General features: G+C 45.1%; 1 protein-coding gene across 1 annotated transcript in view; it reads left to right on the forward strand.

Moving 5' to 3' along the window:
* Positions 1-17,992, forward strand: part of EXT1 (exostosin glycosyltransferase 1) — a 264,668-nt gene extending 246,676 nt beyond the window's left edge. The window contains exons 6-11 of the mRNA XM_037148789.2: positions 286-404; positions 2,098-2,193; positions 6,921-7,010; positions 12,017-12,177; positions 14,344-14,515; positions 17,520-17,992. Coding sequence (XP_037004684.2) covers positions 286-404; positions 2,098-2,193; positions 6,921-7,010; positions 12,017-12,177; positions 14,344-14,515; positions 17,520-17,705 — 824 coding nt within the window. The 3' untranslated portion in view covers positions 17,706-17,992. The remainder of the gene's footprint in view (positions 1-285; positions 405-2,097; positions 2,194-6,920; positions 7,011-12,016; positions 12,178-14,343; positions 14,516-17,519) is intronic.
* Positions 17,993-18,628: the final 636 nt, after the last annotated feature.

An 18,628-nucleotide genomic window follows, 5' to 3' on the forward strand; every position in this document is an offset into this window, starting at 1 on the left:
AAGCAGAAGGAAGATCAAAGGTGCATCCCCAAGGGAGGAAAGGGATACCAAAGGAAAAACCTGGAAAGGGACATTGAGCTGTAACTTTTCCAGGACTCTAGACTCAGGCAGCAGTTAACCAGCAGCTTTTCACCTTGTTTTTGTTCTGTCAGGACCCAGGAGGCTAAGGAAAAATATGCTAGAAGGGAACATTAGCTCCAGGGTGAGGAGTCGGAGCAAGGACCAGTAGTTTTCTCCCTCTCGTTTTTAGCGCTTCATTAGGCTCCTCTCCCCTTTCTGTTGCAGGTTTAAAGCCCCCCTCCAAATTCACTGCAGTCATCCATGCAGTGACGCCCCTCGTCTCTCAGTCCCAGCCAGTGTTGAAACTTCTCATGGCCGCAGCCAAATCCCAGTATTGTGCCCAGGTGAGTGGGGGTTAACCTGCCTGCTCCTGCGCAGTGGACTAGAGACACGCACCCCTTACCTACTGCTACACACGTTGCTCTCCGGGACTCATTAAACATCACGTCCCATGTCCTGTTCCTCCCGTTTCATTCGTCATACCTTGTTATGCCTTTTTCATCAACCTAGAGGTGCTTGGAGGTGACATCTGGCACCGGTAATGGGTGGGTAGCGAAGAGATCTTTGCACTGGGGTCGGATTAAAAGATATATATATATAACAACATATTTTTAAAAGAATATACAAGCACGTTATTTTGTTTTTAAATGTCAGAGTGATAAAGTAGTATCAGAAATGCTACTGGGCCCTAGCTGGTGTGGCTCAGTGGATTGAGCGCCAGCCTACAAACCAGAATGTCATGTCACCGGTTCAATTCCTAGTCAGGGTACATGCCTGGGTTGCAGGCCAAGTCCCCAGTTGGGGGCGTGCAAGAGGCAACCAATCGATGTGTATCTTGCACATTGATGTTTCCCTCCTTCTCTTTTTCTCTCCCTTTCCCTCTCTCTAAAAGTAAATAAATAAATTTTAAAAAGGAGTGCCACTGGGAGGACCCAGCAAATTAAGTTTTAACCAAAGAGACAGACTCATTGCTGTCAGGAGACATCAGCTTCCCCGCCACAGTGATCATGACCAATGACATTGGGAACAGAAAATTAAGTTGGTACTGACAATATTTTGCAAATCAGTCTCTCTCCCATACGCTGTTATTAACTGGTTTTTCTGATTTGCAAATTAGCTTATAGTAGCTGGTTTACAAACAAGGAAAGAAATATGGTAAATAATTCACAAGTATACAATTTTGAATGAAACACATTGATCAGAAATTATAAAGTCACATAAAACTAGCAGCCATTCTGGAGAATAGAAAACGAGCTCGTGCTAGTTCTGTCTTGAGTAGTTTTATTTCTCCCACGTGGCCCGGTGCGTGCAGGTTCATAGCAGGTGTTCAGTATCCACTTTTATTTAGTTTGGTCGGTGGTGTTCTCTCCCTCACCTCTACCAGGATTCAGAAAATCAATTTAAAAACAGATTCATTAAAAAAATTAAAAAATCAAGAGCTGCTCATTCAGATCAAAACAAAAGAAAAAGAAAGAAGGAAAATCGCTTTATTAAGATCCAGTGACCCTGAAATTACTGTTTTCCTCCCCCCTTTCCTCCAGCCACCTCGGCGTAAATTTTTTTAGGTTCTTCTTTTTGTCCTCTCTCTCTCTTGTTGAAATGATCAGGTTTGGAAGGTTGCATGGGAGTGGACTCACTTTAAAATCAGTTTTGGCCCTGGCTGACGTGGGTCAGTGGATTGAGCGCCAGCCTGTGAACTGAAAGGTTGCTGGTTCGATTCCCCGTCAAGGCACCGTGGCTGGGTTGCGGGCCAGGTCCCCAGTTAAGAGCATGTGAAAGGCAGCTGATTGATGTTTCTCTTGAACATCTATGTTTCTCTCCCGTTCTTTCTCCCTCCCTTCCTCACTCTCTGAAAAATAAATAAAGTCTTTTAAACAAATAAAATCAGTTTTGAGGTGTGCTGTTCTGCCTTGCTTGGATGTCCACCTTGTCTCTCTCTCTCTCTGTCCCTGTCCCTCTATGAGAAGAAACCCTGGGCTGGAGGCCTTTCTAAGTACATCCTTACCAAGTCATCTGATGATTCTCTCTTCCTTTCAGATCATAGTTCTGTGGAATTGTGACAAACCCCTACCAGCCAAACACCGCTGGCCTGCCACTGCCGTGCCTGTGTTTGTCATCGAAGGAGAAAGCAAGGTAGGACTGGCAGGGGACCTGTGCGGAGTCGCCACAGCAGCTGCACTTCTCCTCGGGCCACTTCGGACGTGGGCCCTGAGTGTCTTGCCCCTTCTCGTGGCCCTGCACTGTTTTCCCTAAAACTAGATCTGTCTGAATGTCCTCAGCTTTGTCAGTCGGAGGCTTTCAAATTAGTGAATCCTGGGGACCTAGTACTAACTCTTTAAGAGATTTGTGACCCTGCACACACCTTTTTTTTTTTTTAGCTTCTTCATCTACAAAACGGAAATAATAATATATACCTCATACGCTTGCTATTAGGGTTGAATGAATTCGGAGCTTGGCAATAGTAATCCATCTGTAAGTGAAGGATGAAAGTGAGGCAGCTGATGATTGTGTGGCTGCATGGGGCTGGCTTAGCTGATGAATCTGAGTCAGTTGTGTCTTTCTAGTGGTTATTCCTCACTTTTACCTGACAAAGGAGATTTTCACCTTAGTTTGTTGTAGTGTCTCCATCAGAGCCTGTCACGAGCGCTGCCTTGCTGGCCCCTTGTCTCTGTTCTCTGGTTCACTTTGCCCAGGACCAGATGATCTTCTCCATCATCTCATGGCCCTTAAGGAATCCGTTTGTTAGTGCTTTAGATTAGCATTTGAGGCCAAGTATAATCTGGCCTCAGCCACCCCCCCACATCATCTCTCTCGTTGCCTTTCCCTGTAGACCCTGTCCTCCGAGCACACGTGATCATTCAGTTACCTGGGTCATCCCGTGGCCTGTCCTGCCTCTAGTCTTTCCCCTGTGCTGTCTTGACCGCCCCTCAGTTCTTCATGTCTGTTGTCAAGCTTCCCAACCATCTTTTAAGCCCCTGCTATCTTCTCTTTGAAATTTCTTCCACTATTAGACACTGGAGATAAGTTCTTCTTTCTCTAGCTTCTGCTCATTGCTTTCTTTTAGATCTTATCCATTGTAAAGAAATTAGTCACCACTAAATGAAACTGAGATTAGTGGAGCAGTGTCATCTAAGAGACTCCTCCTGTTCTCAGTCCTTAAGAGGTCATGTCGTAAAAGATTATCTCACACTAAGTAAGACCTCTTTGAGCCGAAATGACAAAATATCAATATATGGATTGAACCATTTGAAACCACCATTTGACTCACTAGAAGTGGCACTTTCTTATGGTTCACCGTAATACAGTGAAAATTGTAACTGTCACATGGACAAGGTGATCAAAGCATTGCCTATTCAGTTCCAGCGTATGAGGACCTACTGTGTGCTGGTTGCAAAATGTTGGAACACAGTGGGGAATGTGACAGAGGTAGCCATGCATTCTTGGGGCTGGACTCCAGCAACATGGTGGCCAGAGAGCTGCCGGGGAGGCATTTAATGAGAAAGGTGGGAGTTAGAATAACCACATGCCTCCTGACATCAGGCTCACCTGCCCTCCATGCATCCATGTCACCTTGGGTGTGGCTTCACAAAAGCCACCAGCACACAGAAATCTCCTGCCTGCTGCCTCCTGTGTCTGTCTCCCGATTCCAGTGCCTGAGCCTGGAAGGTGGAGACAGCCCGGACAGTGCTCAGGTGGAAGCTGTTAACTTTGAGCTTTGGGATTCTTTGTATTGATGCTTCCGTGGGTGACTAGAACTTCTTCTGGTAGATAAGTCTTCCTTTGACTGTATCAGAATATTTAAAAAATGATCCAACTTGACTGACTCACTGGGAAACAGTCTGACTTCTATGGTTAGTATTGCATTTTTATGCACAGACTTATTGATTGGTTTTATAATTCCCCTCTTGGCGAGGAGTCTGGTTTCTTGTGAGATGATGATGATAACAATAGTACCTGTCTCATGGGCTTTACAGATGTGTCTGTGAAGACATCTCACACTCCTCCAGCTAGATGTGCATTTGGGCTTCTGGCCACTTGCTGGGTGCTGGCCACCACCTCCGCCAGCATGTCCAATGGGTCATAACAGTGCATCTTCCCTCGCTCTCACTACCCTGGGATCGTATCTCCCAGTAAAGCACTCGCGTGTAAGTCTTGCTGCTGCCTCCATGTTCCAGGGAACCGAGGCTTGAGCCCATTTGGAGGATTCAGTGAGGTTCTGCATTGCAGGTGCTCAGACTTCTTACACACCAAGGGTTCATTCAGTAAAGGTCAACTCTGCTGGGAGGCATTATAACGCTGTGGTTTATTTCATGGGTTCTCGTGTCAGACTTACTTTTGTGTGACCTAAGGTGAGTTATTTAACACTTCTTTAGTAGATGGAAACAATCTTAATACCTAATAGGGTAGCTAAAAGGATCAAATGATATGATACTATATATGTAAGTGGACTTAGAAATGTGGAGGAGCACCTACGTGGGACGTGCTCAGTTCTGCTTTGTGTAATTACCTATGGACATATCTTCTCCATTAGACAGTAAGCTGCTTGAATCTTGGCCATTTCGTAGCCATGTTTGTTAATTCTAGAAGGGTTTGGGTCAGCGCCTGGTAGCTGACTCTTTCATGAAGGACTTAATGAGGAACAGCACCCAGTTCCCCCAGACAGCCTCTGAGTACATGGGTTCCATTTATGCTAATCCATTCAACTTGTGGAACAGAGCTGGGGCAAAGTATATGAGAGAGCCTCTACTTTCTACACTAGAATTTTGAAGTGGTTGGCTTAGGGGCTCTTACCCTCTGTTGATGAAGCAGGTTCAGAAAAAGGAAGTGGGACCTTTTCAAACCAATGGTTGGGCCCGTGATGGAGAGAAGAAGCCATGTGCCCTTCTCATTTCCCACCGAAATCTCCTTGTCAAGCTTGAGTTTAAAATGGATGTGTCTGCTGCTTTGGCTGTGATACCCTATTTTGAATTTATTGTCCTTGTCCTTGCAGTGTCCCCCTGTACACTTAACAAGGGGAAGGTCAGGGTGTCACTAGGCTGGCAGCTCACGGTTTCTGTGTTAGTCTGCGGACATGGGACCAGGATCAGGAGAACTACTTCCAGCTGAGGTTTCTGAGCATTGTGTGTGGGGGGCTGCCGATCACTTTGTGTTTGATTTGATTTGATTTGATTTGATTTTGAAAGCATGAGAAAGAAGAAAAACTTGACCCAGGACACAGATATATAGGAGCAGACCTTGAAGCCATGATGCACCCCTGGAGCTCGCAGGGATGGGTTAGAGTGGACTGTTCCCATCCTTGCAAGTCATAGGCCCTCCAGTAGCTTCACAGGCATGCAAACCCAGTCCAAGACGAGCCCTGTGGAAGAGCAGGTTCTTGGCGTAAATACAGCTTGGGCCTCTTGGGAGTGGGAGGGTGGATCCTCGCGTGTGTTGAGAAGACACTGTCTGTAGCCAGGTTAGGTGTCTGCCTTTTCTGTGTTCAGTGTCCAGTTGCTTCCTTCCATGGCTTTTGTGCCTTGAGAGTTGATGGTAAGTGTGGCTTTCTCTTGGGTTTCCAAATGTGAATTGGGAGATGATGTCATAACTGTTGCGATAACTTCCTGAGGAAGGTAGTGAATGTGAGGTTGCCGTGTGTGCCCCAGAGTCACCGGTGAGGTCCTTTTCAGACCCACGATGGGTGGCACGTGGTGGCCGAGGACCTAGATCTAGAGAAACACACCATCCGGGATGAAAATGGTGGTGGGCCCATTGGGGGCAAGACACGTCACATTTCTGTGCCTTCATTTCCTCGTCTGTTAAGTGGGGTTGTTATAGAGAAAATGAGGCGACATAAGAACTTGAAATATTTCCTGGCACATTGTTAATGTTTAAAACTCATTGACCATTCTTATGGTCATCATTCTTATGATTTTTTCTATGGTATGTTCAACACAAAGACTTACGATGTGACTGTCATAGTCATCTGTCCCACCTCAATTTTCTAAATGGTCCCCTTGTCCCAAAGCCCCCCCCATACACACACACACACACACACACACACACACAGAGCTTACCATGCCGTACCCGGGAGTTGCCCAAACTTTATTCATGTGCTACCTTCACGCTGCTCCGAGATCCGTGCACCACGTATGCTATCGTTTATTTAATATTTTTTACTCAGCTTTTCATTTCAGTGAAATTTTTAAATTACTACTATGTTTTATTGCTGTAGCTACTAATAGGCATGTGTCTATATATTTTTCTAATCCGTGCTGAAATAAATAAATGGGACTTTCAGATGTTTGTGTGCACACCTCCAAAATGGCCGGGCCTTGCAGCGGTGTGTGCCCCACACTTGGAACCCTTTGCTCCATCCCTCTGCTCTTGGCTGGCCTCAGGGTGTCGATTCTCTCCCCGGTGCCTTTGCATCTACTGAGTGCTCTGTCTGTGATGCCTCATTTCTGTTTATATGTGGTGAATTTCTAGCCGTCAAAGTCCTACTTCAGTGGTCCTTCTTCTTGGAGGGCTTTGTCTGTTTTCCCAAGTGACTGGGGGCTGTACCGTCTGAGCTCCCAGCATTTTTCATGTCAGGCGAGGGCTGGTCATCCTGATCTTGGCCTCTGCAGACGCGGAGCTCCTCCCACCCAGGGCAGGTATCTTCTTCACTAGCAACGTAGCTGCACCCAGTAGGCGCCCGAATGGTGAAACCCACGAGTCAGCGCTGATGAGAAAAGGAAGTCTTCCACGGTGAGGGGTCACCTAGTGCTAGAACGTTCTTTCTGAAGGTTGAGGTTCGGGGACTTGGCGTGGAAACAGAACTCGAAACTTACTTCCCTCTCTCCTAATTCCTTCCCTTCTGCTTGCTTTGTGCTCACTCCCAGGTCATGAGCAGCCGTTTTCTGCCCTATGACAACATCGTCACAGACGCAGTGCTGAGCCTCGATGAGGACACCGTACTCTCCACCACGGAGGTGAGCGCTCCCCTCCCCCTGAAGAGCGGGCGGTGGGCTGCTCAGGCAGCCGCATCACCCCAGACCCCAAGCGCCAGTGCTGCTTCTTCCTGTGCCTTGGCCAAATCGGAGACATTTTTCAAAACTTCCTGCAGAGTTGCTTTTAATCAGGCCAGTTCCTCTGAACACCTTGCCACCACCTGACACCTGATGAGGGCACCTTCCCTTTTGTTTTCCCTGCTAATCGGCTCCTCATTTGCACCTCACCTCTCCCCTCCTGCTTGCCCTCAGTTTTTTGTTCTTAAACAGCACAGCTGCTGGCAGGTGCACAGAAGAACCAAGGGGAGGCAGGAGGCGGGAGGGGGCGCCTGTTTAGCATGATCTCGAAACCACGCTGCCCAGAGCGAGCAGTCCCATCCTTCCCCAGTCGTCTTGATGCCGGCGTGGGTGTGTGTTGCCTCCGTTGGGGAACACACTGTACTGGGTTCCAGAGGCCGCTTTCCTGTCTTGCTTTAAAGTGCTCATTTTCACTCACCCACACAGGAGCAAACAGTTTCACTTTAAGGCTGAGATGGAGATCCCTGCTATTTCAGACATTCAGGTGTTTGTGCCAAAAATAAGATTGCACAGAGAATATGTGAGGAGGAGGAGGAGAGGGAGCAGAGGGAAGATAGATATGGTAGAAAAGCAATTTTTACAACTCGAATGAGTATTGATCTCTGAAACCTTACTTTAAACCATACGGGGCACCAAAGACAGTTATATAAAAATGTAGTGTATTCGAAAATGCATTATTAATGGTAGGCACTAAAAAGTGTGGAGGCTTAGCGCTTATACTTTCCCCTTCTCCCTTTCTTTTGTCCTTTTTATTAATAATTATTTTTCTTTCAGTTTAAGTGTGGGCACTTCCCAGCACATACTTTCCTAGAAGCCAGTCTGATTCGAATGGCCTGCTGCCCACATAGGCAAGACTCTGTGTTAATCTAAGCTACCAGTCCCAGTGTCTCTTGAAATTCCATGTATGCTTCTGGTTTCCATCAGATGGAGTTGAACAAATGTGATATGCAGGGGCAACCTAACTAACACCAGGACAAAATGTGCTGGGCCTCACCTTGGTGAAATGATTTCTGTGTAGCCGAAGCTCCATAAATACTCAATAAATGAATGATCGGAGAGATGCATGTTGAGGGGATTAGTATGTGAACACACAGCCCATGGCGTCCTGTGTAAGTCGGCAGGAGGAAGGGGTCGGGGGAGAAGATGCCCTGATCATTCAAAGGGAAAGGCAGCGATGGAATACAGGGTGTGGGTACCCCGCTCGCATTTGTCTGCTGCTTCCTGCAAGGGAGGCTGGCCTCCCAGGAGCACGTTCATTAAACAGGTGGTTATGGAGGGATTTCTTTGTTCTGGTCTGCATGCCGGGTGCTTTGATTACACAGTTCCTTCCTGTGGCCGGCCATCAGAGTCTTGGCAGCAAGCAATTCAAACCAAAAGGTTCAAATGGAGGGATTTAGGGTTATTCAGAGAGGTGGATGGGGTTAAAAGGATGTCACAAGACATAGTGAGGTACCTGGAGAGTTTCAAGAACAGGAAACAGCTCCTACCCCAGACTTGAAGGAGCGGGGGAAGGAGATAGCGTTTCCAGAGCCCCCGAGAGATGGAACTGAGAAGAGGCTGCCCTATAAGGGAACAATCATGGAGGGTCATGGCAACTGTCGGAAGGCTGGTGCCAAAGCTGAGGGCGCCTCTCCCTCTGTCTCACCTCCATTTTTCTGCCGAAGGCTCCCCCTGACCTCACCCAATCAGCCACCAGCCAGCAAGGAAGACCAGGCGATGCCATGCATAGGGTCCCAGCATCTCAGGGTTCAGAGTGTGGCAGACAGAGCAGTGTGGGGACCTCAGAGCAAACACAGGAAGGCGTCCCATGGTGTGGTCGATGCGCGGTCAGGACCACGACAACACATACCTAAGTCATTGTCCTATTTCCTGAAGTATCGATTCATCATCCTACCTCTTCCCCTGGGCACCAGGTGACCAGGGTCACTCTAGGATTTGCTTCTCCCTGTCCCACGGTCAAATAACACTCAGCTTCTGCGATGTGGCTATGTGCCGGTGAGATTATTTTCAAAGAGAAGCAGTCCTAGCCACTCGGTGTACACTGGGAGGAACACGCGTTAGATGTGGAGCAATTAGAACCCAACGTGGGTTGAAAATCATATGCAAGTTTAAGAGGCTGGCAGTCATGTTTATCAACACGTGTTGATCAGTGGGGCGGCTGTATTGCCTAAAATGGTCCAGGACAGAATTTCTCTGTTCTTCCTCTTTTTTTTTTTTTTAGGTGAATAGATGCCGGTTCATTTTATTTCTTCTCTAAGGATTCTTAACTTGTTTAAATGTCTCTCTGTAGTATTCAGGAGGAATTTTTACACAGCCTCCTTGAAAGGGTGTTAGGTGTAGTTGGTTTATAGTTATTTACATGTATCTGGTCGCGGCAAATTCTCCAAAGAAAACAGCTGTTGGCTTTGAAGAGAAGAGGCCACGAGCTGACCTTTGCCCTCTTTGGTGTGCTGATGACCTGTGAGAAAGCAGAACTCCCAGGAATCACAGCTCTGTCTGAATTTGCCTTTGAGTCCCTGTGAAATGACTCGAAATGGCTTTGAGATGGTGAGAAACGCACATGACGAAAGCGCCCCATCCGGTTCTCTGGTAGCTGCCAGTGCACGTGTTTCCTTCTCAAAGAATAATGGAAAACCCCCAGGAGCACTGGCAGCCAGGCGGGTTTCTCTGACGACGGGCGGCAGAATGGGGCACCCTGAGCTTTGAACACCACTCACGATGTGCAGGTTAGCACACCCCGGATGTTCTCGTGTAGGGGAACGAGCTGCGTTGTTAAGGGCCTCTTAAGATAGGACACCGAACTAGATTTTCATAAGAAATGGAATTGACGGCTGCTTATAAAAATGGTGAGTTCTAAGCCCCCAAAATTCCGAACTAGAAGGATCCTGCAGATCACACAGGCCGGCGTTTCCTAAAACGTGGTTCGCTCGCGTTAAATAGTTTTACATGGTTCATGGCGAGCAGGTGTTGAATTTTGACAAGCATAAATTCCCCTTAGTGTTTGTTAGAAAATACTGTAGGCAGCAATCAAACCTAGGATTTCACTGACATGTTTGCCTAGAATGAGGCCTGTGAGAGGGGAAAAAAAGGAGTAGGCAGTTGAAAGAAAAATATTCAGTCAGTCATTGAATGCGCCCTGGGAATGTGGCAAAGATGGGAAAATGCTACACAGGTGACAAAGGCTTGGGAAAGACTGAGCGAGGCTGCTTTGCTTTGTCTTTTCCTTTAGTCCAGGTAAAATTCCCGTAACATAAAGTGTGTAATTAGTGTCATGAATACGTGTACAGTGTTGCGTAGTCATACCTCTGTCTTACTCTAAAACATGGTCTTGACCCCAAAAGGAAACCCCACAGCCACAAAGCAGCCACGCCCTAACCTGAGGAAACACCAGTCTGTTTCCTGTCTCTATGTACTGGCCTGTTCCAGACTTTCACGTAAGTGGAACCCTGTACTGTGTGGCCTTTCTGTGGGGCTTCTGTCACTCAGCACAACAAGGTTTGTTGTAGTGCGTATCAGTCTTCCGTTCCTTTTTGAAGCTGAATAATACTCCATTGTATTCATATACCACATTTAATTTGTCTGTTCATTAGCTGATGGCATTGGGGCTGTTTTCACCTTTTAGCTAGCGTGACAAGTTAGTTGCTCTGCTCTTGAACATCTGAGAAATCACTGTGCTGAGACTTGACCTATTGGTAGAAGAAATGAAATTTATTTCTACTGCTTATCAAGAAGACTGAGAGGAAAGGTTGCAGGGTGTGTGTGTCGCCTGGAGAAGATAAATTGCTTTCAACGCTGGAGCAACAGGACCCAAAGAAAGGCTATGAAAACGGTGCACACTGAGTCAGAGACCGTATGGCCTAGGTTCAGACATCGGCTCCGCCGCTTGCCACCTCCGGCGTCTTACTTGAACCCCCACGTGCCTTCGCTTCCCCCTCTGTAAATTTGAGAATACGAAATTACCTTTCCACAGAAATAGGATTAAAGGAGTTTGAGCATCTAAGTACCAATACCCATTATAAGCATTACAGAATTCTGAGCATTATGTGACTGTTTAATGTTACTATTTTATTTTTACTTTCTATACTATTTATCATTCATGGAAATAATCATAGAAAGTAGAAGACATGAGCTTACACATTTGAAAACAGACTAGTGTCTAATTATAAATGTGAGTGTATAGCATTTTCAGAAGTACCTGCTTTGGGTTGTTATAAGCCCTGGAAAGTCTTGTGGCTGCATTTCCTTTAAAATAATCCAGTGGCTTCCCTGGGCCTTGTCCCCACTTATTCTTAGTGACTTTTCACTGTTGGTGCTTTTTCTAGACCTCCCTAGCACTATGCGTCTTCAAACCCGAGGGGCCTGAATTACTGCTTCTTGATGATGTCTGTGTCATGTTTCTGTTAGAACCTGGGCGTTGTTTTAAACATCTTTTCTTTTGCTCTTAAAAGGACGCTTTTATTTTAGTCCCTTCGGCTTTGCTTTGTGCTCCTTATGATATATGCTGTACATTCATCCTCCGCATGTATATATAGGAAATCTGCTCCCATTTATAAAGCAGGTGTGTTTGTGCCGCCCACGAATCAGTGGCTGCATGCGCCATGGGGAGCGGGGAGGAAGCAACTGTTTTTTTGACTTGTTGTGTAGCTTGAACAGACTGGATTTCTAAAGGACATATCAGCGAATGTTTTTCATTTCTGCACTGATCTGAAGTTTCTATAACAGAAGACATTAAAATGTGCATAATTATGGGGCAAAATGTCAAGCAGTCGGTTTAATTTGCTGATGAATGTGTGGAACCAAAGTTTCGCAATGGTCGCGGGTTTCTCGTTGTGAATTAGCAGGGGGAAGGTGATGTTTGTTGACATTGTTAACCCTGTTGATTGCTTGTTTGGCCTGTGTTCTGCCTGCAGGTGGATTTTGCCTTCACCGTGTGGCAGAGCTTCCCCGAGAGGATTGTGGGGTACCCTGCACGCAGCCACTTCTGGGATAACTCTAAGGAGCGGTGGGGGTACACATCCAAGTGGACGAACGACTATTCCATGGTGTTGACTGGAGCTGCTATTTACCACAAGTGAGGAATTTACACGTCTCGCATGTTTAGATTTTTACATACTCCTCCTGTTAGCTTCTGACTGCCGTGTATGTGGGAACTTTCGCCAAATCTTGTTAACAACATTAACGGAAATTAAGTTGCATCCCTCTTTTAAGATCTGTTGATGTAACCGGCATGAGTCTTTGAAACCAAGAAGATCTCTTGGCTTATTGCACTTCCAGAAATTAAAGTACTATCTTCAGTTCCTCTGAAGTGTGGACATCACAAGGGGTATTGAGTAATAACAACAACAACAAAAGTAAACACTTAATTGAGTCCCCCTGCCCTTCCCTGGCACTGTTCCAGGTGTTTGGGATTTACCATTGAGTAAAACAGAATAAGTGCCCCATCTACGATGGTCTTATATTCTAACAAGGGAAGATGCAATGCACGTGTAGTTCTATAACATGTTAAGGGGGATGTTACCTAGCACAAAGGCAAAGCAGAGCAGGCGAAGGATTAGAAGAACTGGAAGAGAAAGGGCAGATTCGGGGGTGTTGGGGTGCTCCTCCTGGAGCAAGTGAGATTTGAGCAGAGACTGGAAGGAAGAGAGGAGGTCAGCCAAGAGAATGTCTGTAGGAAGAGTGTTAGGGTCTGGGAAACAGCTGGAGCAAATGCCTCAAGGCGGAATATTGGAGGAACATCAAAAAGATCAATGTGACCAGAGTGGGGTGGGAAGCCCAGGTGAAGGACTTGACTTTCCTTTCAGTGACATGCAGTTTGAGCAGAGCAACCTTTCTTAGGTTGAAGCATCCACTCTGGAGGCCTCGTTGAGGGTAGGCTCTAAGGGGGCCAGGGCAGAAGCAGGGAGACCAAGTGGGAAGTGAATGACGGTATCCTGGCAAGAGATGGTAGAGCCTGGGGTGAGAAAGGGAGCCGTGGAGGTGTAAATAGTGAGCAGATTGGCATATTTTGAAGATGCTCCAGGGTGATATGCTGACAGACTGGATGTAGAAGGTTTTCGACCTGAAGAGCTAGCAGGATAGAGTAGCTGCCAGCAGATCGAGATAGCTGTAGATGGAATAAGTGTTAGAAGAAATGCAGGAGTTGGTCTTGGACTTGGTAAGACATCCATACGTGATGTTGAGAGAGGTAAGGGATGGAGTTAAAAGTTTGGGAGATGTGTACATATGTGGTCTTTTAAACCCAGGGGACTCGGGTATGATGGCCAAATTATTTAGTGTTCCTGACTTAATACTAAATGAAATCCCCACTCCTCTGCCTTAGTAAGAGAACACTCCAATCTTAATCTAGTCCTTTGCAGTGAGGAATAGAGAATCTTACCATATCAAAGGTAGAGCTGCAAATGCACATGTTACAAACATTCAGACTGGCTGGGTCTCCGTCTCAGGAGTCTACCTCTTGGATGTTTGTTGTTCTCTTTCTCCTTACCCCTGTCACTGAATGAATCTGATTCATTCAAATTATTTTTTTCCATAAACATATACTCTGTGTCTCTCCAAAACATAGTAGGGTGAAAATAATTCAGATTAATACAAGTTCTCCATACTGACTGACCACAAGATTAATTAGTATTGAAACATATGGTTTATAGGCCACAGAAATAAAACAGTATATTGGTGGATTCAAAGTTATGGGATAGTCTTAAGTATAGTTCTGGTAAAGCCAATAATTAAAATTGTAAAGCAGCTTATAATGATAACTATATTATATGTAAGTAACTTCTTGCCACGTCAAGTATTCTGTTTCTTACCAACCAGCGTGCTGTTGAAGTTAGGCTGGGCAAGCCATATCTGCATATATCTCTGTACCTTTACCTGTAAAATGAGGATAACAACAGTACCTACATCGTGGATTCCTGATAAAAATTAGATGAAACATTTGTTGTAAAGCACTTGAGAACATTATCTGGCATGCAGGGTGGGGCGAAAGTAGGTTTACAGTTGTGAGTACATGAAACACAAAGCTTATTTTTGTATTATTTATTGTTGTATTCTTCCATACGAATAACTGGAAACCTACTCTTGCCCCAGCTGTATAGTAAGATCCATATAAGTCATAGCTGTTATCATCATCATCTGTGAGATGTTTGGGGATCTAAGGAGCAGGTATGTGTTTTCTGTCAGAGAAGACCACCTTATGTATAATGATGCCCACCTTAAGACATGCCTTTGGTTTTTACAGATATTATCACTACCTGTACACCCATTATCTGCCAGCCAGCCTGAAGAACATGGTGGACCAACTGGCCAACTGTGAGGACATTCTCATGAATTTCTTGGTGTCTGCTGTGACAAAATTGCCTCCAATCAAAGTGACCCAGAAGAAGCAGTATAAGGAAACAATGATGGGACAGGTAAGAGAACTCTGCCCCCCTTGCTCTGCTTGCTGGTGGTTCACCTGGAGGTGATGAGGACTCCTACTTCCTCTAGGAAGCATAATAAGGAGATGTATTAAAAAACACATATCCGAACACTCAGGGGGGACACACTTGGCACATGGATAATTGGGAAGACATAAGTCAAAGAGATCTTTATGTCAAGAATATAAAAGCTTTATATGACCTATAAGGTGGCATGAGAAAGACACACCTTCTCCAGAGTTAAAGAATTTACATAAGGTGACCACGAGTGCTTTATTTAACGAATGGCCAATAATACTCTCAACACAGCTTCCTTGGTGGTCGCCCTTGGGCTGGACAAGCACCAAGGTGGCAGACCAGGCATCACCATGCTTGATTTCCAGTTCCAGAACCGGCATTTACGAGCTGTAAGCTAGTTGGTTGCCTTCCAGAACTCAATTGGCTCATCTTTAAAATGAAAATGGGAAAATCTACCTCCAAGGGTGAGCTAACCATATAAGAAAAATTTTTATAAAGTAAAATATTGCATTTAGTCATAAAAGTTGAGCATGAAAGATACTTGCAAAGAAATCCAACTTTCTCTCTTTACAAGTAAGGAAACTAAGACCCCGAGAATTTAAGCATATTGCTCCAAGTTGCTCAGTATTAGAGACAGAACTGGGAGTTGAATTCTGGGCTCTGTTCTTTCCACTGCTCGCTCCTCCACACCCTGGGGTCCAGTGTGAGGATGATCTGTATCTGCTGAAGCTCATCTACCCTCATTCATTCTGGACGAGCCCAGTACAATAAGTAAGAACTCAGAGACTTTAAGTGTGGCCAGTTAGGCCTGCCCGAGTTAAAGCAGAGAGAATCATCCACCAGGATTTGAGTCAGCCTTCAAGGACGTATTTGAACATGGTTTTATCAGTTCCGTTGTCTAGGGTTTTCCATTTACCATGTTCTAACAAATGTTGAAGTCGTGCAAATCCAGCTTTTGCAAAGGAAAACTTAGCCATGCCTCCCAGTCAGTGGTTTTTCATTCATTAAATTTAGTAAGAGCAAACACATGTATAGGATTTTCAGTTTATAAATCATAGTCATTCAGTAGATACTAAACACATACAGGTTATGCCAGGCACTGTGTTAGGCACTGTTTATGACACAGCTGCTGTTAGTGAGCAAGGTGTCCAGTAGAAAATTCTGTTTCCCCATAACTACTGAAAGAACAAGCAAGAAGATTTGCAAGACTATTTCTGTTGTTGAGGCTGAGAGGCTATTCACACTCAAGCAAGATATATTGTCTACCGTGTGCCTCGGTACTTTCATATATATTATCTCAAGGGTACAACATTCCTTTATATTGTTCGCTCAGAGAGTTCTGTGAACTTCCCTGAGGTTGCATGCTGATTAGAGGTAGAACTCTAATGATACACAATTTCTTAGGGTTCGGTTTTATGCCCTTCTCATAGATTTGCCTAATTCTACCAAACCAATATTTCTAGTCCTTTAATACATCCTTTGGGGACAAATCTAAATTTAGCCCTAGGTCTAACTAGATGTGTCTAGTTAAATTTATACTGTATTTGCCCCATTCTTCCCATCAAACACATTTATTTATTGAATGTTTGTATGACTGCTGAAATAAATGAATATCATGCTTGAAGATTGTACTTTTATTATACCGGAATGATATGTTGTCTGTTATGTTGGTTGACTCAAAATCAAATCTAGAGACAAAAAAAGATACTTGAGTAATTCAACAGACTTTTAAAAAATTATTTTGAAGAGAGAATAAGAATAAGCTTAAGCTCAGGACAGTATTCCCCTTTGCATATGAGAGCACTTGCCAGGTGGTAGGGGTTCTTCCCTTTTGGGAAGGAGTAGACCAATCAGAAATGGCCTGCAAGCTCACACCAATATAGGAACGAAGTGACAACTGTCTGCTTTGTTATGAACTCAAATGATCAGCCTAATTTGACTCACCAAGCCGAGTTTTTCCTGAGCAAATGGTAAAGAATGAACCCCGAGTTCTGCCCCTTCCCAGCCCTGAACAGATCATTTTAACTTCCCTGGACCTCCTTCCTCACTGATGAATTTGGGATGCAATTCCATAGGTAGGGAACTTGACTGAGTCATTGTGAGGCTCAAATGAACACTGCGAAGACACTTTTTACAAATCACCTCCTGTTTGTTTTTCCGCTGCCCAGTACTCAGCATTTGTGTTTGCCTGCAGCAGTTACTTTCAGGCATGTTAGCACTTGGTTTCAAGTGACTCTGGGTGATTCTCACAGCCAAACGTACCTTCCCATGAAAGTATTTTCTAACAGTGTGTGAGGATCGAAGCACAATGACCTCAAGTACATACAGATACATCATTAAATGGCTGCGTAATGACATAAATGTGCTGTGTCTGTTCCCACAATTAGGCAACCCACCTTTTCCTTGTTTCATAAAAACATGGTTTTAAAGACATTATGCGTAGTTCATCTATTTGAATGTCAGCACTCAATCATTTAAGGCTTTCTTTTAAATCCATGTCAGTCATTTCCATGGTCTAAAAATATTTAACCAACCTTAGAGGCAACACAGAGCATTAAAGAGATAGTATCCATCCTTTCTACTTACCCAAAATCAAGTGAGTGAACAAGAAAGTTTTAGAAAACTGTCTTTGGAAGTGCAAACACATTGTTAGTCATATTTGAGTTTTATATTTCGTGACCACAGTAGTTGTAAAATCGGCAAGTCATTTACTGAGCAGAGAATCAGTTGTTCAGTATGGATTGTTGTTCGTGGGTGCTCATTTAGCATTGAGGAAAGTTGGCTTTCTTGAGAAAACCAGAACCAGTGGTTAACTTTTCACCAGGAACAAGGATGTCGGGGGGTGGGGGGAGGGAGAATCTGGTGTCCAGGCCAGACCCCAAGGTCTGCTGCGTGCCGGTGGGTCTGATGGTTTTCTACAGTGTCGCCATCTCACCTTGCACTTGGCTCATGGTCTTCCTTCTTTCTCTCCTCTCCCCAGACTTCCCGGGCTTCCCGCTGGGCCGACCCCGACCACTTTGCCCAGCGACAAAGCTGCATGAATACGTTTGCCAGCTGGTTTGGCTACATGCCGCTGATCCACTCTCAGATGAGGCTTGACCCGGTCCTCTTTAAAGACCAGGTCTCTATTCTGAGGAAGAAATACCGAGACATTGAGCGACTTTGAGGAATGCAGCCAAGTGGGGGAGGGGAAGCGAGAAGGGACTGGGGTCAAGCTGCTCTCTCTTCCCAGTGCAGGTCCGCTCAGCCGCGGAGCCAGACTGTGCCAAGTATCCAAATAAACTCACATGAACGGAATGACAAAACAAAAACAAAAGAGGCCAATGAGAACTCTCCTCCTGGCTCCTGGGACTGCACCGGCCTGCTCCAGGCTCACCTCACTGGCTTCTGTGTCCCAAGACTAGGTTGTGTACAGTTTAATTATGGAACATTAAATAATTATTTTTGAAATGATTGCTATGCAGGTTTAAACTTTTTTAATGATCAAAAACTATTAAAAACCAGAGTTCTTTCTTTAATCAAAATTGTGTTGGTTGTGAATATGTCAAAGCTACTGCTCCCCTCCCACAGACACCGTGGCCGTGGGTCATGCAGGGTTTCCTGTGGTTATAAACGCTCAGACTTCATGGAAAGCAGTAAGTCACGATACCCAGTGTCGAGAAATTATTGAGCGTAAGTTAAGAAGAGTTCATTATTCAACACTGCCAGCGCAAATTATTTTCCACTTGGAATTTGCAGATCACCTAAGATGTTGCTGCATGAGAGAAAGTATTATGACTTCTAGGTAGACAGGTCTAACTGAAAACTTGGAGATATGTAAGTATGGTAATCTTTTGCATGGTGGGGGGGTGGGTAACTAGGAACGACTCAGTTTGCACAAGGAACCATCCAGACAGTCCATCTGCCAGCATTCTAGTGAGTTGGGAGTATTGACCCCGAGCAGTAACCCAGTTCTTTTCTGAGGTGAGGGCTAGACTAGACATTCAACCACAGGCATGTGTCTGCTTAGCACTGGGGAAAGATTTGGTTTCAAAGCAAACAAAATGTGTTGAAAATGAGTATATGGAGAGGAACAGATTATTTACAAGA

Source organism: Artibeus jamaicensis, unplaced genomic scaffold (genome assembly GCF_021234435.1).
Source record: "Artibeus jamaicensis isolate MK-2021 breed Jamaican fruit bat unplaced genomic scaffold, CSHL_Jam_final scaffold_916, whole genome shotgun sequence".
Lineage (NCBI taxonomy): Eukaryota > Metazoa > Chordata > Mammalia > Chiroptera > Phyllostomidae > Artibeus > Artibeus jamaicensis.